At 35.0% G+C, this 25,700-nt stretch overlaps 1 protein-coding gene across 4 annotated transcripts in view; it reads left to right on the forward strand.

Moving 5' to 3' along the window:
* The window catches only part of VEZT (vezatin, adherens junctions transmembrane protein), a 67,639-nt gene that overhangs the window by 23,074 nt on the left and 18,865 nt on the right, over positions 1-25,700 (forward strand). For 2 of the 4 annotated variants that reach the window (XM_070454345.1, XM_070454344.1), the window contains exons 2-7: positions 4,184-4,318; positions 7,814-7,900; positions 13,183-13,358; positions 15,256-15,531; positions 18,205-18,354; positions 22,173-22,320. In XM_070454345.1, the coding sequence (XP_070310446.1) occupies positions 4,184-4,318; positions 7,814-7,900; positions 13,183-13,358; positions 15,256-15,531; positions 18,205-18,354; positions 22,173-22,320 (972 nt within the window). The remainder of the gene's footprint in view (positions 1-4,183; positions 4,319-7,813; positions 7,901-13,182; positions 13,359-15,255; positions 15,532-18,204; positions 18,355-22,172; positions 22,321-25,700) is intronic. The other 2 variants (XM_020877912.2, XM_070454346.1) reach the window with 2 other exon arrangements.

The following is a 25,700-nucleotide window of genomic DNA, read 5'->3' on the forward strand; positions in this document are numbered from 1 at the left end:
TGTCAGCTAAAATTTACAGGAATAGTGAACCACAAGGATTTCCTGAGGAGAAGCTCCCACATGCTGTGTCTTGGATTTCTCATATTTCTTTTGGCAGCAGTAACATTCTCCAGTACTACAAAATTGTAGTTTGAATCCAGTGCTAATAATTTCTCTTCAAGAAAACAACTGAAACATTTTGATTCTGTTCCCTTGAACCAAGGGAAAAAGCTATAACAAAGAAAATTATTTTTCACCACCTACTTTGCCTTACCCTCCACACACACACACAGAGTCCCTTTCTAAAGCTGAATCAACCTATAATAATACTCATTATATGAATCACAGAAATTTCTGTGTATTCGTTTTTAAGCCTAATAGTCCCAAACCTCCAAATATAGTGGTTAAGGCTGTTGCAGTATGGAACTTCACCTTGTTGTAAAAGAAAAAGTAATTTGTTTTATATTGGGTGATCAAGTTTTATACTAAGACGTTATTTGCTTCTATCACTCTCATTCTCTGTTGCATGTACAAAATATGCAAAGCTCAGCCAATATGGTTTCATATTTCACGTTAAACCTTTTCAAAATTTTCACTTGTAGAGTTTGATATGGCTGTTTTTTGATAATACAGTTATCAGAAAAGACTTGAAATACTCCCTCCCTTTCCAACTGCATATCTGTTTAAGGTCTGATTTTCTTTATATACTTCATCCAAAATAAAAACTTGCAGCTGATTCAGTGCAGAAGGAGATATAAGAATCCAGCCACTTCCTCCTGTTATGCCAGACTTTAATAAGAGATTTGCGAAAATATAAAACAGTCCACTTACCTCAATATATTTATTTCATTGTGAAAAAAATTTCATTAAAATCATGTTGTCAAAATTTTTCAGTTATTTCCATGACTATTATAATAGGTTTATTGTTATTCTAAGTAAGTTGATAAATATTTTAATGTTTTAGTTTTAAATTTCTAATATGATAAATATTGTTAGGCATCCAGATAAACAAAAACTCTTTGGAACCTTTATAATTTTTAAGACTAGAAAGGAGTCTCGAGACCAAAAATTTTTGAAAATCACTGATCTTGATTTGGCTATCTGAGATCTTTCAGTTAGTGCATAGGTGATTTGGTAGTTTCAGAGAGAAAGGTAATTTTATCTGCCAAACATTTTTTAAATTAATATAAAATAATTACTAGAAATCCCTTTGCACTGTTAAAAATTTGTCTTACAAGGTCTATCTTGGTCAGTTCATCTTGGCTGCTGTTCAGTTTGTTAGCCAAAGGATGTTTGTTTTTCATTTGTGTGTTATCATTGGTTAAATTTTAAATTTTCTTTTGGCTCAAAGGTTATTGAGTCATAAAAGTGCAAATAAAACAGTAAATGCTACAACTCAGAATGCTATCATAAATATAATCAATAAAGCTTTAGTGTTCATATAGACTGTTTATATGTGTTGGAAAGTGATACAATTTGTATTAACAGCCAAAAAGAGAGAAGTACAAACATGAAATAGGACAGTGACTGAAATTAACATTTTACATGCTTTACCTTCATCCCCTGTCTCCAGAGGTGGTCTACTCTGAAATTTTGCCAAAAACTTAGTTACATAAAGCCATGAAACAAAGCAGTGATGGGCTTAGCAGGCCAGAATTTACTAAACAGTTAATATTTGCTGTTTTGTGAAATATGAAATAGTGTTTCAGACTGTGGTTATCCAAACTGAGTGTGTATGCTCTTAGTTAATGTGCAAACAAAAAGGGAGAACAAAGTATTTATGTATAATCACACTCTTCTGTGTGATTACTTTTTAAAAATCTGTTACAGATACTCCATTTTGTTATTTTGTGAGCTGTGACATAAGCTGGAAAAGGAAGGGACATTGTAGTCAGTGCTGGACATAGCATCAGCTAGTGTGTTGTAAGGTAGGGCCTTACAGTTTGAGTAAAAAGAAGTTTGGCCCAGTCCCCACCCACTAAGCCCCTTCCCAGAGAACAGTTAGCAATCAAAAGTGTGCCTCATGATCTTAGTTGAGTAGGGCCAGTTTGTACTCTTTCTGTGCCTATTTTTATATGGCTGGTGAACAAAGAATGGTTTTTACATTTTTAATGGTTGGGAAAAATATCAAAAGAATGTTATTTTGTGACACATGAAAACTATAAGAAGTTCACTGTTTCCATAAATAAGGTTTTATTGGAACATAACCACATTCATCAGTCTGTGTATTGTCTGTGGCTGCTTTCACACTACAGCAGCATACTTGATTAGTTGGGACAGAGACCATATGGCCTGCAGAGCCTAAAATGTTTACTATCTGGCCTTTACAAAAGAAGTTTGATGACCCTTGAATTAGAATAACTCCACTTTGATCCATCTTATTTATTGTTCTTCCCCATGGGAATTCATTTAAAGAAAGGATTCTACTGTCTTAAAAACAAGTTTGGATTTTGTTTTGTTTTTTAAGTATGTAAACTTTTCTAAAGGTCAACCCAAAAGAACTAGTATAATTGTTCTTTTGCCTTTCTGGGGGCAGAGCAAGATGGGGTTCACAGTTCAGTTTGAAAATACAGGTGGAGTAACTCAAGGCAATATTTGAAAATACATTATGGGTAATAGAAAGATTAACCATTTCTGCCACTAGAGATTTTAAGTCTGATTTAGGGATGAGACTATAAGTTCTTTCTCCTTATTTTTAAATGCTTTGCCTATTTTTCTCAAAGGAGAGATTAAACATAGCTTCAAAGGAAGGCATTTGACTCATCTTCCTATTCTCTCAAATTAATAGCCAGTGAATTGCTACCAGTCCAGCAAATTCCCACTCTTCCTCATTTTTCCAGACTCAAAGATAATATTCCCTCAAAGTATTGGTCTCATTTAGCTGCCTCTACTCTGTTTCCATAGCAACCAGTACATTCTTATAATTATTCATTTGCTTCATGTCTCTCTATACTAACCTGTTCGTAAGCTTCTTTGGTGTCCTCTTTTCTAAACACAGGAGGCTGTTTATAATTTTAGGTAATATAATACAATATTTCAGAGCATTATCGTTGGAGTCATACCTATCCTTCTTTCTCTAGGTGACTCTTTCCTCATCTATGAAATTGGAATAACAGTAGTAATGATGATGGTAAAGCATTTATCTAGAATTGTACCATGGATTTTCATTCAATAGTGATAAAGATGTTTCTGTTTGTTCTATTCCATAATGTGCTCTTGGCACATAGCTTATAAAAAGTTAAGGTGTAAATTGAACAATTACTGTGTGCCAGGGACTGCTCCAAATGCTTTATATTTATTTAGTCCTAGAAGCCTATGGTTAAGGTATTAATTATTATACCTATTTTTAGATTAGACAGCCGAAGCATAGAAAGATTATAAATCGCCATGGGTTACCAACCTGGTAGGAGGCAGTGTTGGGATCTAAATCCAAATAGTTTGGCTCCAAAGTTTTTGTTCTTAACCTACACTGTCTCTTATCTACCATATGTTTGTATGTAAGCTTATTTTGGTAACTTTCTTGGTGTTTTAATTATTTTCAGTGCTGATAGATGATACATAATACTGTCTGTGCCTGATTGACTTAATCAGTATGACTGTATAATAAATTTATAATTGATACAGTATAATCATTGCTTCCTGCCTTCAAGTAATAACTATTTTTCACTGTGAGTCCTTTTTGGAGCTATATTTAGCCAGAATTAGCTATTTTGAAGCGATTTTTTCTAATACTACAAAAATTTGGACAAAGAAATTGCTTAAATCTATTTATATTCCTAAATTCATTTTTTCTTGCTGGCAAAGAATGTCTATTTTATTTAGTTTTTCCTTTATTGAGTTAACCCTGCTGAATTGTTTGTTGATTTTTTTGTTTTTTGTTTTTCTTCTGATGTTAAGTGGCATTGTGTAAATAATTCAGTTTGGGCATATTTGTCATAATGTTGAATTTGGTCTCTCAAACTTTTGAAATACAGTTGACCTTTGAAATATAGGGGGGTCAGAGGCACCCACCTGCGTATAACTTCACAGTCAGTCCTCTCTACTCTCAGTTCCTCTTCCTGGGCTTTAGCCACCCTCCATATGTAGTGCTGTAGTGTGTATGTATTTTTTAAAATCATCAAAGTGGAGCCCTGTCTTTCAAACCCATGTTGTTAAAGGGTCAACTGTAGTAATTATCTTGAAATTTATTTTATATGTCTTTCAGAATTCTCCACTTTACCAGTACTTACAGGATCTGGGACACACAGACTTTGAAGTATGTTCTTCTCTGTCACCAAAAGCAGAAAAAAGCACAGTGACAGAGGGACAGCAAAAGCCTCCTGCAAGAGCCCTGCCAAAAGTAAGAAGGCATCTTCATTCTCTATGACTCAATCTTTTGTCTTTTACTGATTTATTTAAATTGCCTTTATCCTTATCCTTACAAAAAAACACCTTATTGGCACCTCCATGTTCTTCCCCTGCACTGGTTAAGACTTTAATTTTTATTTCATCAGTGGTATATATCTGTTTGTAAACATGAATCCTTGGTATTTTGGACTATCTCATGGGTAATTTGTATAATGAATTGAAATTAATATGATTGAGGATCAAAATATATTGCTTATTTAAATATTGAAGTTACTTAGAGTAAACCAGAAAAAAAACAAAAAAAACAGAAATCAATACCTTAATGGGAGCCCAGCTATAGGACTCCTACAATAACTAGAGTTTTTTTCTTTATATTTTTTTTAAAGAAAGCAAATTAATATTTAATAAATTATTTCAAAGATGCCTCAGTTTGCGCTGCCCTTTATGTCTGCAGTATCGTATATTTTTGTGTAGTAAGTGTTTCATGGTTGGTACACAGCACTGTGAGGCCGAGGTGCTGAAGAAGCCACCAGTGATCAGGTTCACTGGACTGATGTGTGCTCTTAGTGCTCTGTTTGCGCTCTGTTATTGTATTTACTAAAATAAAACATTCCAGTACATCTCAGTTTTAACAAAAAGAATTCTAACAGAAAAAAATATAACCAGATTACCTCATTTCTTGAGCATTCTAGTTTAATCAGTGTTTTAATATAGGAGTCAGTTACTTTTGGGAGGAAGATTTTAAAGTTTTCACTTAATCGTTTACTCTGTAAGATAGAAAGGGAACGATCTTTCCTTTTGTTCTTCTTAGGAAAAAACTCTAAAATGTGAAGTAACCAAGCTGGACCCAAATGCAACAGCAGAGTAAACACCAGGGAAACGGTGTTTTCTTTAGCTCATTCTCACAAGGAAGGAGTTAGGGAGTGAGAGCACCCACAGACCAGAACCAGGTTCGAGAGTCCTCCCCACCTCAGCCCTTTCTTCTCCTTGCTCCTTTCAAATACAGATATTTCTGGGGGAAAGTTTTAAAAGCAAAACCTAAAGATATATCTAAAAGATTATTCATAGATTAAAATTTGAATTTGAGATTACTTGGCAACAAAAGACAAAGGATGGCTCAAGGGATAGTGTTGGGGCCGGAGATGGACATTGAACTCGTGTGTGTGTGTGTGTGTGTGTGTGTGTGTAAACTTGGGTTTTATAAGTATTTAATTATTTTCATTTATGACAGTATTTTTACATTTAGAAATATTGTTATTAGTTTGTAAATAAGAGTTTAAAAGTTCATCCTCTCAGAAATTGAAGAGTAGTTAAAAGCATAGCCAGAAGGTGTTTTTCAAAATTACCACATATCTAGAAAGTTCATTTAGTCTTCATGTCACACATTCCAACTGCATAAGGTACATCTCTCTAAAATAAGTTTTTTCTATATAAATCTGGGGCAGCTAAATTTTAAAAAGATTTCTTGTTCCTTCTTAGGGGATATATTTTTAGAATTGCCCCCCAGATTCTGTTCAAGTGATGAAGTTCCAGTTATTTCCTTTGGAAAGCAAATTTTCTGTATGAGTTCATGATGAAACAGTCACCATTTTTAGTCTTTTTCTTTTAAAAATGTGATTGTTAGGTACTTACTGAGTATTCTGTGTTGGTATTCTCATGAATATTCATTCTCTGTATATGTTTCTGGTTTCTTTTCCTGGGATTATTCTTAAACATTCCTTCCATAAAGTTTTAGCATCAGTCCTCTGCTTGGTCTCTTTTTCTCTGAACTGTCTCATCTACTTTCTTGCCTTCACTGGCACTTTTTTCTATTCTCCATTTTCACTGAGTTCCAGATACTTGTTAGACATTCTGCCTGTGCTCCAGGAAACTCAGATTCAACATGCCTAAAGCAGAGCTCTTTTCCTCAGTACCCCTGAAACAAAGAAAATATTTTTCTGTATTCCCAAATTACTACCCTCTCAATTTATCTTACAGTTTCCCACACTCTAGCATTGATTTGGTCAGTAAGTGACTCAACTTCTTTCTCTCTAAAATCTAATCCTTGTTATTGCTGTTTTTACTACCCCAGTACAAGCTTTTATCATTATTTAGCCGGACTATTATGTACCCTCCTAATCATGCTTCTTGGCTACACTCATTCCTTGCTAGTACAGCCGTTGCTCTGTTGCCAGTTATTTTTCTAACGTGCAAATTTTTATTGTTTCGCTTCCTTGTATTAACCTTCCATGACTCCTCATAGTCTATAGGATAAATTCAAAACTATTAAGACCACAGTCTTTTAAAATTTGTCTCAGTGTACCTTTTAAACTTCATTACTCTTCTGTTCTTCCCTTGGCTCTTTGCTGGCCCAAACTCTTAGCTGCCACTGTCTGAATGGCATACACTTCCATGGTTCCCTCCTGTACTCATCCTGTCCCTTGCCTGGGCTTAGCGCCAGTGTCAGTTCCTCTTGAACTCCTTCCTCCTACACTTCTCCAGATTTTACATTGTGAAAGAAAGTGTGAAAGTCTCTCAGTTGTGTACGACTCTTTGCAACAGTCCATGGAATTCTCTAGGCCAGAATACTGGAGGTGGGTAGCCTTTCCCTTGCTTCAGGGGATCTTCCCAACCCAGGGATCGAACCCAGGTCTCCTGCATCACAGAATCTTGTAATGCAGATTCTTTACCAGCTGAGCCACAAGGGAAGCCCAAGAACACTGGAGTGGGTAGCCTGTCCCTTCTCCAGCAGATCTTCCCAACCCAGGAATTGAACCGGGATCTCCTGCATTGCAGGTGGATTCTTTACCAACTGAGCTATCAGAGAAGCCCAGATTTTACATTAGTTTGTAATTATTTGTACTGTCTCTTCTAAGCTCTTGAAAACAGCAGTTATGCATATTCATCTTTGTTCCCATAACCCTTTTTCAGTACCTGGAATATTATAGTCACTCAGTGAATGTAAACTCCATTTACTGGCCTGCTCAGGAAATGAGCTAATAAGGTAAACTGAATTTTTGATTGATTCAATAATATAACATATTTCAATATGAGACAGTTATTCTAAAATTATTAAAATAAATTTCTGCTTTAATATTGTAGAATGAAATGTTCTTAATATTTGAAAACTCGGAGCACTTGCTTTTCATTTTGAAATACCCATATTGTCATCGTGTTGACATAGGTAGTATTAATACATAGTGTACCCAAGATAAAATGGTTTCCAAGTCTCATTCCAAACTCACTGAATCTGAACATTTAGTTGGGGGGCCTGGGAGTATGTTCCTAGCTAAAATCTCCAGGTGATTCTGATATATGATTAAATTTGGGATCAGTAAGGCGACTGAGACATACTGGCAAAACACATAATATAGCGTATAATACAACCTAGATGATTTTAACTTTCTGATTTAAAAAAATGTGATTAATTAGAAGTAGGTTATTTGAAGTTTTTCTGATGTTTAGCTGTGGTTTAATAATCTTGCACAATGTCATTCATCTCCTTCAGCAAGGCATCCTGTTAAAAGTGGCTGAAACCATCAAGAGTTGGATTTTGGCTCAGTCCAATAAGAATGATGACTTGCTTCACAAGTTGGTAAGTGTTCACTTTACTTTTTGGTCACTTTTCAGGGCTCCAGTTTCTTTTCCAATGAGAAAATCAATGATTCCAAATTTATTTTGCTACTGATTTGGGCAGTGACTAATTTTAATTAGAAATTCTGGGCTGTTCTCTAAAAGGAGATTATCCGCTTTGTGAAGTGTTAAAAAAGGTTCTATCACCTAAGGAAAAAGAAAAAGGAGATTCTTCAATAACTGGGAATCTTCACATGTGGACTCAGTAGTATTTCATAGATCTTCAAAGAGGTTGTTAGCCACTGAGTTTAGGATATTCTGATAGTTATTGAAGACCTATTTGTTAGATTACTCATATCCTGCTGCCATCTTCCTCCACTGACTGGTATTCTTCTCAGTGAGTTAGAGAATAGATCCATTAGTGGGATCTTCCCTCTTTTCATTAGGAACTTGATTATCTCTATTCCACAGCCTTTGATTACAAAGTTTGGGCAAAATCAAGAGTGTGGTTCCTCCCTAATTTATTTATCATTAATTTACCATTCTCTGTGCTGTGTGTTTCGTCACTCAGTTGTGTCCGACTCTTTGCTACCCCATGGACAGAGGCGCCTGGCAGGCTACAGTCCATGGGAATTCTCCAGGCAAGAATACTGGAGTGGGTTGCCGTGCCCTCCTCCAGGGGATCTTCCAAACCCAGGAATCAAACTCGGGTCTCCTGCACTGCAGACAGACTCTTTACCATCTGAGCCACCAGGGAAGCCCACCGTTCTCTGACAACTTCATGTATAAAATTTAGCCTTCTGGGACTGATGAATCAGAGAATTTCCCAAAGATTTGCTTGATCTCTGAGCCCCAAGGAGTGACTCAATGTTTTTACATCCTAATACTAATAATAGGTAGTATAGCTTAAAAAAATAAAATTCTCTCACAAGTAAGCAGATTTCAGAATCTTCTGATGGCCTATGACCTTAAGATGATAATTTAATTATTATTATTTTAAATTATCATTTGTTAAGGGATGTTTACAAAGTGCTTTCACATGTTGATTTGGTAATCTAAACACTGTGTAAGGTTCAGTATGGTTTACCATTTGGAAAGCCTGAGGTTCAGATATTTCAGTTTGATTAAGAATACTCATTAAGAGAGTTGTTCAAAAATTTTCAGCTAGAAAATGAGTCAGAATTTGAACTCAAGTCTCCTGGTTTCAAAGCCCAGGCTCTTTCCGTTATAATGTACCACCTCTCTAGTTTGTGTGTTGTTTTTACTGACTAAAATTACCTTTTTAGCAATCCATTTGGGCAGGTTCTCTGTTTAGGGTTCATCTTCGTAGGGGTTTTGAGAAGGTCAATGAAGTATCCTTTCATCTATGTAGAATATCGTCTCTATCCAGGTGGAGCCATTTTCATTCTTCAGTGATACTAGGACTGTGGTAAGGTATGTGCTTGGCCTCTTCGGTCATGTCTGACTCTCTGTGACCTCCTGGACTGTAGCCCATAGGGCTCCTCTGTCCATGGGGCTCTCCTGGTAACAATTCTGGAGTGGGCTGCTATGGCCTTCTCCAGGGGATCTCCCCTACCCCTGGATCAAACCCGCGTCTCCTGCGCTGTGGGCAGAGTCTTCACGTGGCCCGTTCTTTGCTGAGCCTTGAGGGCAGCCCTGTGGTAAGGTGTAGGGTGCACATACATGTTCTGCTGTTTAATCGTCGTGTGTGTAGTCCTCATCTTCCCATTCTTGGGTCTTTGTCACTGGCCACGTGCATGCTTCATGTCATGTTTTACTTTAAAGTGCCAGCTTTTGTATGCATCTCTTTTGTGCCTAGATTATGGAGAATTTTAGAAAGTACATACCTGAGAAATAGTTCACAAGTAATAGAATAAGGAATTGCCCAGTTGGCATCTGGCATGAAGTTGCTTGACTTTTTTCCCTTGATTATAAATATTTAAAATTTTGTTAGCTATACAGATATTGAATGAGTCCCTCTTTCCTTTTATAAAGATACTGGCAATTGCTCCATGATATCTGAACATTTTATTATTGTTCATTTTCATTAAAGTAGTACTTTTCTTCTTAAAGATTAAAAAAAAAATTTAATAGCAACTATGATACTAGTGGTATTGGCACTCTCTAAGCACTTTTTAGCCTATAAAGTGCTTGCCCAGAAGTTGTCTCACCTGATCCTCATCAGCTTAATTAAATAGCACTATATATTTAAAAATGTGTAAGATCTTTGAACTGACACATGAATATGTGGGGCCACAATAGAAATCTCTTTATTCTTTAGCAGTGCTTCTCATACTCTTCATTCCATCCAGGCAGTATTGTTCCTAAGTTATCTTCTCATGCTGTTTCCCTGTTTAGATTCTAAAAAGATACCTGCTACCTACCAAGTCAAGTCCAGTTCATCACTTTGACTGTCATGAAAGTGCTTGCATAATTTGGCCTTAATCTACCTTTCCAGTTTTATCCACCAATATTTCATCAGCCCAGTATAGTCTTCCTTTTTGTTTATTCCTTGCCTAGTCTCCATATATGTACTATTATACTGTCAATTGTGTTCCATTTTTCTATTATTGCAGTCTTCACAATAAGCAGTACTAGCTGTTCCTCAGGGCCTATTGGATCTCTTTTCTACAACAACCTTGTAATAATTATGTGTGCTATGTTCTGTAAGTTTTTATATTATACATGCTTTTCTTTATTGTATTTTTAAGTATTTCATATGTACTAACAGCTAACACTTACATAGTGCTTACTGTGCACCAGATATTCTTAGCAGTTTATAAATACTGACTTATTTAATTCTTGCAGCAACCCTATGAAGTGGATACTATTATTATCCTCTTTGCAGATGAGGAAACTGAACAGAAAAATTATTAACTTGCTTAAGTTGTGGGACCAGGATATAAACCCAGGCACTAAGTCTTGACACTAAGACTTGTTGAGGGTAAGCCAAAGTTCACACAGTACACTTCTCCCCCTGCCCCCCACCACAGAGCACCAATACTATCAATACTACCTCAGATCACACTGGTTTTGGGGAGGCTTTATCCCAGTTTTGCAGCAGATCTGATGCCAAGGAGTGGTGTTGAAGAAAGTGAGTTCCTGATGAAGCAACAGGTCCATAAGAGAGCCTGTGTAGAGGAATAGCTCCCATCTATGACTGAGCAACTTCCCTTTCACTTTTCACTTTCATGCATTGGAGAAGGAAATGGCAACCCACTCCAGTGTTCTTGCCTGGAGAATCCCAGGGACGGGGGAGCCTGGTCGGCTGCCGTCTATGGGGTCGCACAGAGTCGGACACGACTGAAGGGACTTAGCAGCAGCAGCAGCAGCATGTTAATAGCTTCCCCCTCTCTGTCAGTGTTGGCCTTTGTTTAATTAGGCTTCTTTTAAACTTACCCATATATAAGTACATAGAAGTCTCATAAAAGGCCTGCTTTCAAGTTTTTGTAGCAAAAGTTTTATTTTTAATATTTACATCTGAATATGGTCCTGTCTGATGGGGGAATCCAAACCAAATTGTAAGGCCAATACATGAAGATTTATTTCAAGGATTACTTGAAAAGCTATCCTGCTCCACCCACTGCCCTCCCTGCCTCCCATTGCCCACATGCTGTCGATATTCTCCAGCCTGTCCCCCTTCCCACCCTCAACAGTAGTATCAAGTAAGTCGTGCTGTTCTCTGTTTATGAAAGTGGGATGGAATCTCAAAAAATTAAGTAGTTCCTAATGTTAGGATTGTAAAAGAGAGGAAGAGAGGAAGCAGTGGTTCCAACATGAGCCATAAAAGTGCTGCAGAGGTGCGTCCAGGGTGTATCAGTGGATGGTAAAATCCATATCGGGCTAAACAGAAGATCTGCATTTCACTGAGATTTTTTTATTATTATTATTGATAAGAAATATATCCAAATAGTCTTCATATTAAAAGTATTCTTCTCTGAAAGTGGTGTGTACAACCCATGATCAAGAGGATATATACTTATAGTGTATGGATCACTGCCTTCTTGCTTAAGTCCTCATGATGAGCTCGGGCTAGATTCTGTGGTCTGGGAATGATTAACTAAGAAGAGGAAACCCTAGACCTAACTGATTTTACTTTGATTGCTAAAGGCCTTGTCCATTGCAAGTTCTCTTTATTTTTTATCATACAAGAGGATCATTCTATTCCTGAATCTAATGCAAAATAAAAATTTAAATTTTCTGATAAGAGAAGACTATATTCAGGGAAGCAGAATCAACTAACTACCAAAGACATATGATTTAAAATCAGAATTCTGGAACGTTACTTAGTCTCTCTGAGCTTCAGTTTTTCCTCTATAGCATGGACAGAAAATGATCATGTATGTGACAGGGTCACTGCGAGAGCTGCTCCAACATCGCTGCTTCATCTCATCTCTCTACCAGGGGCGCTCTGCCCAAAACTAATACTGATCACTTACAGGTCCCCACGCTAGAAGAGGCTTGCTTTCATTCTGTCTCATCCCATTCTTCCCACTCTTTCATCTGCTCAGTTCTTGTGTATTCTTTAAAACCACGGTTAGGCTCTTTCACCTTCTCTTTGTTGCGGTTTGTTCCCTCAGTGCCATGTGCATAATAACCTAGTTAAACCTCGTCACACTTGTCTGCACTTTATATTTTAACTGCTTACCTTTCAGCCCTCGCCTTTAAACTCTGAACTCTCTAAGAGTAAAGACTTGTATGTCTTGTTTATTTTTTTGTGCTTTTGGTGTCAAGCATGTTGCCTGGTATGTTATAAGATATTCCTTAATAGATGAATAAAAGGGGAAGAGGGAGAAATAAATGAGCTGATATATGTGAAAGCATTTTGTAAACTATAAAATGTTATGCACACATTAGGATCATTTTATATTATATTCCTTAATTATGTATTTTTTTTAATATTCGAATGTTTCATTTTTAGAAAGCCTTGGTCCTGCTGATGTTATTCTTAGATGTTGGCTATATTGTTACAGTGTCTAGGGACAGCATATCTGTTAGAGGATTATATTTTCCATGTTGTTTTGCAGCCATTTAATTAATTAGGCTTAGCAGGTTTATTAATCTACAAAAAATACATATTTCACTCAATATGTGGCTCAGTGATGTCTACCTCTGTTTTTTTTGCTTCATATTTACTGTGAAAATATAGCCCTGTACATCAGATTGAAAACTGATTGACTTTCTTCTTCTTGGAGTCTATACTGAAAATAAACACCTCTAATTTTATTAGCATGGTAGGAGCTTAATATTTAACACAAAATTATGTGTGTATTAATACCTCTCTTCTGATCTTTCAATGGCAAGGATACTGGATTCCGACTCGACTCACTCCATACTATCCTGCAACAGGAAGTCCTGTTACAAGAGGATGTGGAGCTGATTGAGCTGCTTGATCCCAGTATCCTGTCTGCAGGGCAACCTCAACAACAGGAAAATGGACACCTCCCAACACTTTGCTCCCTGGCAACCCCTAATATTTGGTACTGTCCAGAAAACATCTATCCTTTGTTTACATTTAAAGTATTAGCAGAGGAAACCCGTCATCATCCTCTCCATTATAAAGGCATTATAAATATTTTAGCATTATAATTAATATAATGATATGCCAGAGGTTTTAAAAAAGAGGATACCTTCCTAAACTAAATACTATTTAAAATGAAAGTGGGAAGAAACATCCAGTTTGATTATTATGTACTTGCAACTCAGTGTAATTAGTTCTGTGTATAACAGCCCAATAAGCAGTATTAACATATGCCAAAAAAGAGTCTCTCTTATACACATGTGTGCATGAAGTCCTAGCCAGTTCTTCATGTTTCTTTACCCTTAATAGATTATATAATAATTACATTGTAGAGATACCCAGGAGAGTATGAGACATGGAAATAAACAGTCGATTCCTACTTTGTTAGGTGAGATGAGATAATAGGGAACATAGACAATTCAAATTGTCTTAAAACTTGTCCACACTTGAAGTGTTTGTGTTTAATGCACAAGTGCTGGGCCATCATCTATTAAAAAAGAAATACATATATGTATAGTAACAAGGAATTATATACTCAGAACTGTAATATCCTCTATTAAAGTATGAGTTTATTAAATGAACTAAATTATTGCTCAAACTATTCAAGTTATATGGGCAGTTACATTCATTGGCCTCAGTGTTCTGAATTTATCTGTCTTTCCTGTCATGTTGATAAATGCTTCATTTTGTAACAGGTAACCATGTATAGTATTTTCCAAATGTGTAGTTACTCAGATACTGTCATGGTGAAGTGTACAGCATTGTACCATTTAAAAATTTAAGAACTTAAGGAGCTGCTAAAAGGAATCATGGGTTTTCAGAATTTTACAACTTTGTATTCCTTTGACCACAAAGGTGATTAAGCAACTCTGAGGCCTATAAATCCTTTACAGATTTTGCTATAAATATATAAAAGTATATGATGAGATTTTGCTATGACATTACCAATATTGCCTAATTCCAAGGGAGATTTTGGCAGGCAAATATTAAATATTTATTAAATATTGTCATATGTTATTTTATTTATAGTTTGACTGTAACTATCTTCAAGTATTAATGATGATGTTTCTTGGATATCCTTAGATACAACTCCCCTGTATTTGCCTTCTTATATGTAAACATTTTCATCAAAGCCTTCACTGCTGGAAAGAAATTTATAGGTTTACAATTTGCCTAAATTAAAAAATATCAGATGTATTTTAATTTCACTTAAAGCAGTATGAAAGTACAAGCTTGTGCATATTATGGTGTTCAATAAAGATCTATATTCCAGAATTGTAATGGTGACAACTTAAAATTAGATGACTTTATTCAAAGCAATTATAAAGTGTATAGTATTTCTAATTGGAAAAATGCTTATAGTTTGTTGAGATATTATATGTTTTTGCACAATAATTAGAGTCTGATTTTAGGAAAAAAGACCTCATAATATCTCCAAATATGAAACATATTTAGTTATTTTTTTATCTATTTTGTATTGGAGTATAGCTGATAAGGTTTTTAGTATTAAAAACTAATACAATTAAAGCTTTTTACTTTTATATTTATAAAATCAGATTTTAAAATCTGTAATTGTTTTTAGGTTAAAGAGTACGTATCTTTTAAAAAAAGTTTATTCAGAAGACACCTATATATATCGATCACCTAAACTTACTAGCTTTAGATGGTGGTATCTAGCAACTAGATAGTGGTACTAGATATTTTTTAACTGTTTCAAGTTATTTTTTAAAATGTCATATTTTATAAAGTCATAGTTTATAGAGAAGCTAGCATTTTATCTATTTTAGAAAACTGACTAGGGAAACTCATCTTTCTCTAGACTGATGGATATCATTTTCTTGGTTTCTCTGTTCCAGGGATGTCTCAGTGGTATTTGCCTTCATTAGTTTGCTTGTTATGCTTCCCACTTGGTGGATTGTATCTTCCTGGCTGGTATGGGGAGTGATTCTATTTGTTTATCTGATCATAAGAGCTTTGCGATTATGGAGGACAGCAAAACTACAAGTAACTCTGAAAAAATACAATGTCTATTTGGAAGATATAGTGACAAATAGCCGAGGTTTTACTAACCTTGTGAGAAAAGCTTTACGTCTCATTCAAGAAACTGAAGTCATTTCCAGAGGATTTACACTGTGAGTTCATTTTTCATTTTATTTTTTAAATAACTATTTTCTGCTACCTAGTTAAATTAGAATATTTATTACCTATTTTCATTTCTGTATTGTATTTACCGAAAAAACTAGATTTCTCTTTAGTATTTATTAAAGTCTGTTAACTACTAAGTGAAGAAATAAATACATTATATGCTAGATTTAATAAGTAGTGTGAGTCTGTTTATTTACTTTGAGAAACCAAAGTGCTTTGAGAATCATGATTATTTCTCTGTGTTACCATGTGGTTACATGAGATAATATAGATACCTTAATATTTTATATATATATATATATATATATATTATATATATATAACCCTTGCATGCAATAGTTACCCAATAAATGCTTGTTCCCTTTACTCACCCCCTGATGCTCTCTTTACTCAGTTTACATGATATATGAACTCACAGGAATTCATTCTGAAAAATCTTGCCATGTATTAATAATATTCTATAGGTTAATATTAGGAGGTATTATGGCACTGACACTCTCATATGCTCTCACTGACAGTTAATACAGGAAATTAAGTATTCATTAGTCTAGCTGTAAGTGTACTAAGCTGCCGGATAGACAGCCTATTTATTGTGTTATTAAAGGGAAAGCACCAGTTTTGTTCCATATACTGTTCTAGACAGTTTTGCATACAGCTAAAGGCATACAGTTATAAATGGTTGAGCAAATGTTCAAGTTCATCCCGTCTGACTCAAATTTGGTTTTCTGTACACTGCCACCTAAATACTCACACATGACAGTTGTACTGTAGTATACTTAATAATTTATGTAACCTTTGTAGCCTATAGGTGGGAGGAAGTAAGTATATGGTAAAGAAAAATTATTGCTCTTAATTAGTTGTATCTGGAAAATCATGAAAAGAGGTGGGCAGAAGAACTTTGGGTGGTCACTTTGCCGTGCTCTGGAGAAGAACCTAAATAATCTTGAATAAAAGCTGTATTTGGAACATCAGGAAATAGGGAAGTAGAAGAGTCTCCAGTAGTCATTCTCATTCTTCACTCTGTTGTGTTTTGGCATAGTGTTTAAAACTACTGAGACATGAGAGAGATTGTTATAACTTCTCTTTCTGCTCAGTTCAAAATGTAACAGCCCTCAGTGTCTGTTAATTTTGGTCCTTCCATTGTAAAGTCCACTTATTGATAGAGCATAACAAATACTGAATGTCAAATTTTAAAAGTTAAAAATTATACTAAATAAAAGTAATAGCTCCTTTTCATTCTTGACTTGTACAACATTTTATTAGGAGGACTGACTGGTTAAGCAGAGTGGCTATGTGTCCAGTTAATGCTTAGCCTTGTGTTGATGGTTCCGTGCCTTTTGCCCTTGTTCCATTTTTATCCATATGTATACAGTTAGAATGAAGAGCTAAAATGGGCCCGTTAAGCATGATTGCCTTCTGGATTATGACATGTATCTACTCAAATGCAGACAGAAAAAATTTTGGAAAAATTGTACTTGTGTCCATCTAATGTAAATGGATTGAAAAATTATGAGGAATAATAAATTCTGAATCATAATTTTTTAGAAATATTTTCGTTTTTAAGACTGAGTAAAATGGAACACAAACAATAGTGTCCATATGTTGAAAATATTAGTGCTGTTTTATTCTGCCTCAGTTTTTCCTCTCTAGCAAATAATTGAACCCTTCTTTGCCTCTATCAGTCATTGTCCTGTTTTTTATAGATTTTTAATGCCTGAATGTGTTTTAATTTGGTTTAACATTTTTTTTAAGTTTTGAGTTAGATGCCTTATTTTACAAATTTGTGGTTATAAATATATATATATATATATATATATATATATATAAATTTTTAAATTCCAATATTTTGTCTAGTGGTTACTAGTTAGGTGAAAGCCTATTGTCTGGAAAACTGTAATGTGAAATCATAATTTCATTTATAAAAGCATAATACATTATATGGCATGGTTGCAAATAGGTAGTCCCCCATTTACCTTTGGAAAAGTACTTATGAAATGTGCTTCCTCTTGAACAGTTCTGAGAGTAGCTATGCTCCTACCTAGTAACCCTTACTTTGCCTTTCTACTTGCATTCCCCTGTTGGCCACTGGTTCTGTTATCTTTCTGCGTCCCCTACTTCATTTGGAGTAGGTAAGTGCCAGTGGCTGCAGGTGGGTAAGGAATTTTACCCTACTTTTATGAATGTACAGAATATATTTCTATACAGTATTTGAATGTTCTGTACAAATGACCAAAAATATGATTGATAAACATATGTAAATGCATATTAAGAACATGAAAGTTTATAATTAAGGCTTTCCTACTTAATGTAGATACCAGGTTTTTGAAAACTAAATGTAAAGTAGTACCACTTTGGTATATTCTAGCAGGTAAAGTATCTATATTAAAAAGTTAGTATCTTAAATATCCCTACGTTTCTACTATTATTTCAATTAAAATTAATTGCTCCCCCTGTATCAGGGGAAGTATTCTTTTTTCAATTCTTTTTTCTGGTGGCTATATATGTGTCAGGGAAATATCTATTTATGAGACCTGAGTTGGAATATTTATAACCATTTTCTAATGAAAAAAGAATTTTTTCCTGTTTAATAGAATTTTGTGGATTTAGAAAACAAAAACTTTAGGACACCTGTACAGTTGTATCACATTTTACTTTTCAAGTTTGCTTGACAGGGTCAGTGCTGCTTGCTCATTTAATAAAGCTGGACAGCATCCCAGTCAGCATCTCATCGGTCTTCGGAAAGCTGTCTACAGAACTGTCAGAGCCAACTTTCAAGCAGCGAGGCTAGCTACCCTATATATGCTGAAAAAATATCCTTTTCTGTCTATATGTAAGAATAAGCAATGTTTCCAGAGTCCGAAATATAGATATTATAGCTGCATCCTGTAAAACTTAACTATAAACTGAAATTGCCTATTTTGAAGCTAATTTCCATCATCACTTCTATTTTAAAACTGGAAATGCATTCCAGGGGGAATGACAATAATGGACAGGAAGAAAGTTCTTCTGCTCGCATGTGGCTCATTTTTAACAAGGAAAAAACTTGATGTCCCTTCCTTTACTGGTCCAAATAATAAGGTCAAAAGAACCTGGCTTCTCCAGGTCACGCATTTTTTCAAATTACTGAACATGGCAAATTTGCATCATGATATGGAAAAAACCTGGCAGCAGAATCCTTCCCCTTTCAGAAAAGCAGAGGCTCTAGTGTCAGATTGACTTTCTGAATTTTGGCTGTATCAGTTACTGTGTCAGTGACCATAAGCAAGTTTTTTAACTCTATGTACCTTGCTTTATTTATTTATAGAATGACAAAAATAACAATCCTCCTGACTGTTTCTGTTAGATCAAATGAATTATTGTGTATAAAGTGCTTAGGCAGTGTCCGGTGTATAATAAGCACTTAGAGACTGTGTGACAATTAAATCTGTCTCTTAAATTTACTAAAATAGGAAATTAGTTCTACTAGTCAGAAAATAAAAGTGTATAAGATCTTTATTTTAGTTAAAATTCTTAGATAAATAACGAATAAATGGGATGCAAAAACTTTGTACCTTCAGTATGTTGGATACTGTGACATTGATGAATATAATGCTTAAAAGTTTATCATTATATCCTTATACAAACTTTTCCGGCTAGATTTTCTTACCCCACTTAATGAGAAAATGAAATAAAATCACTACTTTATATGAGATTTACCCAGTGTCACACAACTAATAAGAGATAAAATTATGTCTTTACTGTAGGACTTAGGACTTTTAAGCATTTTCTATATATGTATAGATATACTATATCTAGATTTATATACACATGCACAGATACTGTGCTATACTACCACTTTGGATATTGAGAGAAATTACTTTGATTTTAGTCAGGAACTTGTCTGTTCAGTTCCCTTACTGCCTAAATAGTTGGCTGCATTGTGCTGGGAAGACAGAGCAAAAACCTGTACTGGCTACTTCTAAAAACTTCTGAGTATAGTCAGTAAATACTCATAATACAGTATAGTGCCTGGGGTGCCTTCCAGCATAGCAGGACAATGTACTTGGCCTATGAAGTTACAGAATGCTTTCAGGGAAGCAACACCTGAGCTGACCCTCCAGGAATGAGTTGGAGTTGACCTTGGGAGAAAAAATCTGTATTTCAAGTAGAAGGAAGCAAGATATATAAGGAAATAGAGACATGGCAGTGTGGCATGGTAACTGCCAGTAGTTATTCATTTAGTGAATATTATGCCAAGCAATATGCTAGTCACTAGATAGCAGTGATCAACATAGCAGACATGGTTCCTGCCTCAGGGAGCTTATAATTTCTTAGAAGTGGGGTGGGGGCAGGTGAGGGGGCCTCACAAAGATTGTCGATTGTATGAATTCCCAGTGCCAGTCACTTTTCTAGGTACAGGGGACCTAGCAATGAACAAGATAAACAAGATCCTTGTATTTAGGGAGTTTGTGTTCTAGTGAATGATAAATAAAAAGTGAACAGAAGATTTTCAGATGTTTGCTATAAAGTAAAAAAAAAGCCAGGGGAATAGGATAGAAAGTGCTTGGTAGGTTGCTATTTTTGATTGGATAATAAGGGAAGGCCTTCAGTTTAAATGGAGGCTTGAGATGGAGTTCCAGTCAGATGCACCAGCAAGTATAAAGATCTTGTGGCAGGAATGAATTTAGCATGATCGAAGTATAGAAGAAGGATCCCCATACTCCTAGATAGGAGCACAGCAAGTTGGGAGTTGGAGTGTGAGATAAGATCCAGAATTAGGCAGGGGCCGGATCATATTCTTCACATGGGAAACCTTAAGAAATTAAAAAGTATTATCTACCAAGTATTTCTTTGAGAAGACTTAATACATTATATAAACCCTAGCATGCCTGTTCAAAGTAAAAAGAATAAAAATACACAAGGTTAGTAACGAGAACAGAGCAAAAAGCTAAAATTACTATATAAGGGAAGGGCGACTGGGCACATATGTGACTTTCTGGCCGTCACTTTGAAACTGTAGGGGGAAATGGGTCATTTCATATCAAAATACAAATCTCAAAAACTGACCTAGGAAGAATTAAGAAACTGGAGATTAGACATATAATAAAGAGAATTCCAGTAAAAAAGAAAACACACTTGGTTATATATAAGAGCAGTGGGAAAATATGCAGCTATAAAGTAGTAAAAGTTCTTGGTATACTGTTGTGGAATGTTGTTAAATACACGAAGTGCACACAGCAGTATTTATGCTACCCTTCCATTTGTGCATAGAAGGGAGTGTAATATGTGTTTATGAGGGGATAAAGAAGTGTGTGTATGCATGTGTATATATTCATATGTATGCCCACAGACATATTTATGTTTAGATTTCCTTTTATATATGTCTACAATCATAAAATACCTTAAAGTATACATAGATACTGGTAACAGTGGTTGCCTTTGCTTTTGGGTAGAGGAACTAGGTGGCTGAGAGAGAGAGGTAGCAAGCAGTTTTTACAATACCTTGTAAAATTTTAATCCCATAAATACCTTACTTATTCAAAAACTAAGTGAATGAAAAAAATGTTTAACTCCCTGGTCCAGATGGTTTTATATTTAACAAAAAACTATTTTAGACCATAGAAAAGGTTAGATAGAAAGCTACTCTACATCATTTTATTTATGCAGATACTATAATCTCACTTCTAAAACATGATGTAATACACAGAATAAAAACTGCAGACCAGTCTTGCCAATGGAGATATAAAATATTTAAACAGAATATTTATAAATTTGGCCTAGTACTGTATCAAAAGATTAATATGACCAAATAGGAATATGCTATAAATGCATGAATAGTTCAAATATTAATATCAAGAATTGTATGGATATGATTCTTTACAAAAGCAATTGAAGAGGAGGAAATCACATAGTAAAGTTGGTAGCTGCCATGAGGAGGAGGGAGACAGAGGAACAGCAGCCTGTGTCAGACAACCTGGATGCAACAGACTTAGTGTTGTATCAGTAGTTGTATGTTTTCAGGTCATCATCATCAGGTAATGATGTCCTGCAGTATGCAAACTGGGAGGTAAAGAGAAGTATTTGCTATAGTAAGGGCCTGAGCCATGCAGTCAGGTACATAATACAGTTTCAAAAGGCACATGTCAAAAATAACTAAATTAGTACTTTAGCACTTGTGAAGAGTTGAACTTTTAACTGTCTAGTTATATTTTATTCTCACATTTCCTATACGATTTGAGGTATATTAATCTATTAGATTTTAAGATTAATTTCTTTTTAAACTGATGTAAATCTCCAAGTTCAGATACCTTTACTTATCTTTTTTATGAACTTTGAGGAGATTTACATCACTTTTTAAAAAGAAACTAATCTTAAAATCTAATAGCTGACTAATTGGAAAAGACCCTGATGGCGGGAAAAATTGAGGGCAAGAGGAAAAGGGGGCAACAGAGGATGAGATGGTTGGATAGCATCACTGACTCAATGAATATGAGTTTGAGCAAACTCAGGGAGATAGTGAAGAACAGGGAAGCCTGGCATCCTGCAGTTCATGGGGTCTCAAAGAGTTGGACACAATTTAGTGACTGAAAAATTGTACCCTTTATACTTTAATGAAAAGGCTTTGTTGATTGCCTTAACCTAATTTAACCTACCCCCTGAACTCCGAGAGTGACAATGTAACCAACTACATCTGTGTGGTACCTTTTAAGGAGCTGGGCCTTGGACTTAGTGAAGAGCAGATTTCAGAAGAGGAAGCACATAACCTTACAGATGGCTTCAGCCTGCCTGCGTTGAAGGTAATCCATTCATGGACCTGAAGGGCTAAAGAAACGATAGATACATTTGGGTTGTGTTTGTGCTTTCTGAATGTACCTGGTACACCTGTCCCAGCACTTTTGTTGTTTGCTGGATACCATTACCATAGTAGTCTTACTAGTGTTTTTGAAGCTGCCTTTAAAAATGGAGAGTATCATAAAGATTGGATGAGGAAATCCTTATATTCCGATGTTAAAATACTTAAAATTTTTAATATGTGTATTTCTTGAATTAAATTAGAATTTGAAGATAAATGAGTTTAATAGGAACCCAATGTGTGATTTTATTTACTGGCCATTTGTTTCAACAAACATGGGTAAAGAACTTACAAGATCTACCCCTTGGAAAATTTTCCAAATCCTTGTTTAGAACAAGAATTTTTTCATATGTTAAAAGTCTCTTAAGAGGATATATTTGACTATATAAACTTCTAAACTTTAAATGCTGAATCCTTTAAGTGTGAATAAGCTCGGGGCAGGGCGGGGGTAGAATTCAGTGATGTATAAGCAAAGGGCTTGGATTCTTCCTATATAAAGAACACTAAGATGTGTAAAACCTATTGAAGATTGGTCAGGTGCATGATTTGCCAGTTCATAAAAGAAGAAATAGAAATGGCCAATAAATATAATAAAAAATTGCAATCTTATTACTAATGAAAGTAACAAAGAAAAACAAGTATTTTGCCAAGGATTTTGAAAGTTGATAGTAGTCACTGTCAGTGAAGACGTTGAGAGAACTCGCACCAGCGGTCAAAGTGTCAGCTACTCACTTCAGCAGTGAGCACCAGTCTTTACAGAAGAGTGTGCCCTTCACTCCATCAGCTTTAGCTTATAGATGCATCTCAGAAAGTAATCAAAGATACATTCAAAGTGTGTTCATAATATCACTCCAGCAGCAAATATTGGGAGCAAAGGAAAAGTTCAGTGATATGAGATTTGGAATGATTTACTGCACTCATTTACTGAACTGTTTTGGAGTTAGTAGTAGAAAAAAATAACATGAAAAAACAAGTTAAAGAATGTTACAAAACTGTATGTATTGTAAGATTCCAGCAATATTTTTTGAAAGTCAATCCAAATGTCTTTAAGTTCATTTTCAGTATTTAGCAAACCCCACTTTGATATTTCTTTATTCCTAGTCTTTAAACTTCCCTTGATACTGTGGAAATCAGTACAAGTGTAATTAACAGCATATTTTTCAACATCCATTTTGTTTTGAGACCCTATGAACTTTCACATCTTTGAAATTTTCAGATCCTCATAAAAGTTCTAATTCTCCTCTTTTTCTTTCTGGTTACTTGAAATTCACATTGACTTATTTTTAATGTCATTCTAATCCATCTTAATAAATGTCACCATACAACTTATTAAGCTAGATATCTGTATACTATCATCCTTATCCCTCTTTTTACCCCTCACATATAGGCTATCAGTAGATTTTTGTGCTGGTTCCACCTTTAAACTACATTTTAAACTCTCCCTTTTTTTATGTCATTTCCCACCATTCTAGTCATAGCTGCCATCATTCTTATCAGGGCCACTACAATAATTTTCTTTTTGGTTTACCTTAAGTTCCTTAAAATTTGTTTCAGAATGTACTTTGACATTTAAAGTATCTTAAAAATGATAGAATCAGTAATTCCACTTACGCAAATCTTTCTTAAGGAAATTATTTCGAGCATCTTAAAGCGTTAGGTACCAAGTTGCTTACTAGCTCTGTCCCTGGTGTTGACAATGGAACACTGCCTAGAGTGCAGCACTAGAGCAGCAGCCGTGTGATTACGTTGGAGCCAAGAGGGCCCGCTTGTGACAGCTGCAGCTCGCTTATAAAGACTTCGTAGAAGTTTGGAGAAACCAGTGCAGCAATCAGAATAAGTGAATATGCATTTAGTATTACCATAGCTCTTTTTAAAAAAGACTGTGAGGAAATATTAATGTACAATTAGCTATTGTTAGGGTGGTTGTACTGTAGGTAATTCCATTTACTTCTAAATTCAATACCATGACCATGCTTTATTCTGTGAATGGAAATAGTTATTTTCAAAGGACAGTTCGGGAGATTCTTAATGATGAAAAATCAGGAACTTTGGAATTAAGCAGATGTAGGTTTACATTTTAGCCCTGATATTTACTAGTTGCTTGACTTGAATGAGTTATTCTTTGAATTTACTAAGCTGTAAAAAGGGATTATCATACCTGCCCTACACGGTTTTAGATTAAATGAGAAAACATACAAAATACCTACAACAAAGCTTGGTTAACCCAAAATGGTAATGGCTGTTACTCTTTAAGAAGGATTTGAAGAGTGAATTACGGTCATATTTCTTTATTTTTTAAATAATGTTTTCTTTACTCATCAAGATGTCTCAGTTATTTCCCTATTTTTCTATGCTTTTAAAAAAGCTTATTAAATCCTGGATTATATTTGGCCCAAGTACAAGCAGCAAAGAGAAAAAGTGGGTCTCTAGGAGTCAGACTTCTATGTTTGACTCTTACCACCTGACTATTTATGTGGTCTTGAACAAGTCATCATTTCTGTGTTCATAAAAATGAGATAATGCTTATCACTAAAGAATTAAATATTTGCCAGTCCAGTGCCTGGGACTGAGTAAGTGATTAATAAATGTTAGCTGATTTTTTAAATTCCATCTGACATGACCTATTCTAAAATGTGGGATGTGTTCACTTATCTCCTCCACATACTATGATGAAGGATGTAGCTGGATCCTCTTTGCTTACCTATATTATTTTACAGATGAAACTTTAGTGTTTTAATTTTGTTTTATTTTGACATATAACTAATATATAACTAAACTTGATGATTGTGTTCCATTGTTACCAGGAACATCAGACTCAAAAAGTGGCCTATCTTGAGATTTACTTTATAAACTGCTAAAACTTCCTGTAATGTTCAAAAACTGTGTAGGGCCACCGTGTTCAATTGTCATTATATTCAGATAAAGAATTTCAAAGTAAATTTTATAAGCTAAATTTTAAAAGAAAATTATTTCTCAAAAGAGCAATTAAAGCTTTTTTTAAAAAAATGTAGTGTAAGATGGTTTACAAATAAATCAGATTCTTTTGTTTTCCTTTGTAATCTTCATTATGTCCATTTAAGAAAATATGTTTTGTTTTGTTTTGTTTTTTCAATTGCTTGCATATCTTCTCTCAGGAGAAGTTCAGTTCAGTCACTCAGTAGTGTCCAGTTCTCTGCAACCCCATGGATTGCAGACACCAGGCTTCCCTGTCAATTACCAACTCCTGGACTTTGCTCAAATTCATATCCATCCAGTTGGTGATGCCATCCAACCATTTCATCCTCTGATGTCCCCTTCTTCTCTAGCCTTCAATCTTTCCCAGCA

The sequence above is a fragment of the Odocoileus virginianus genome, chromosome 24 (assembly GCF_023699985.2).
Source record: "Odocoileus virginianus isolate 20LAN1187 ecotype Illinois chromosome 24, Ovbor_1.2, whole genome shotgun sequence".
Lineage (NCBI taxonomy): Eukaryota > Metazoa > Chordata > Mammalia > Artiodactyla > Cervidae > Odocoileus > Odocoileus virginianus.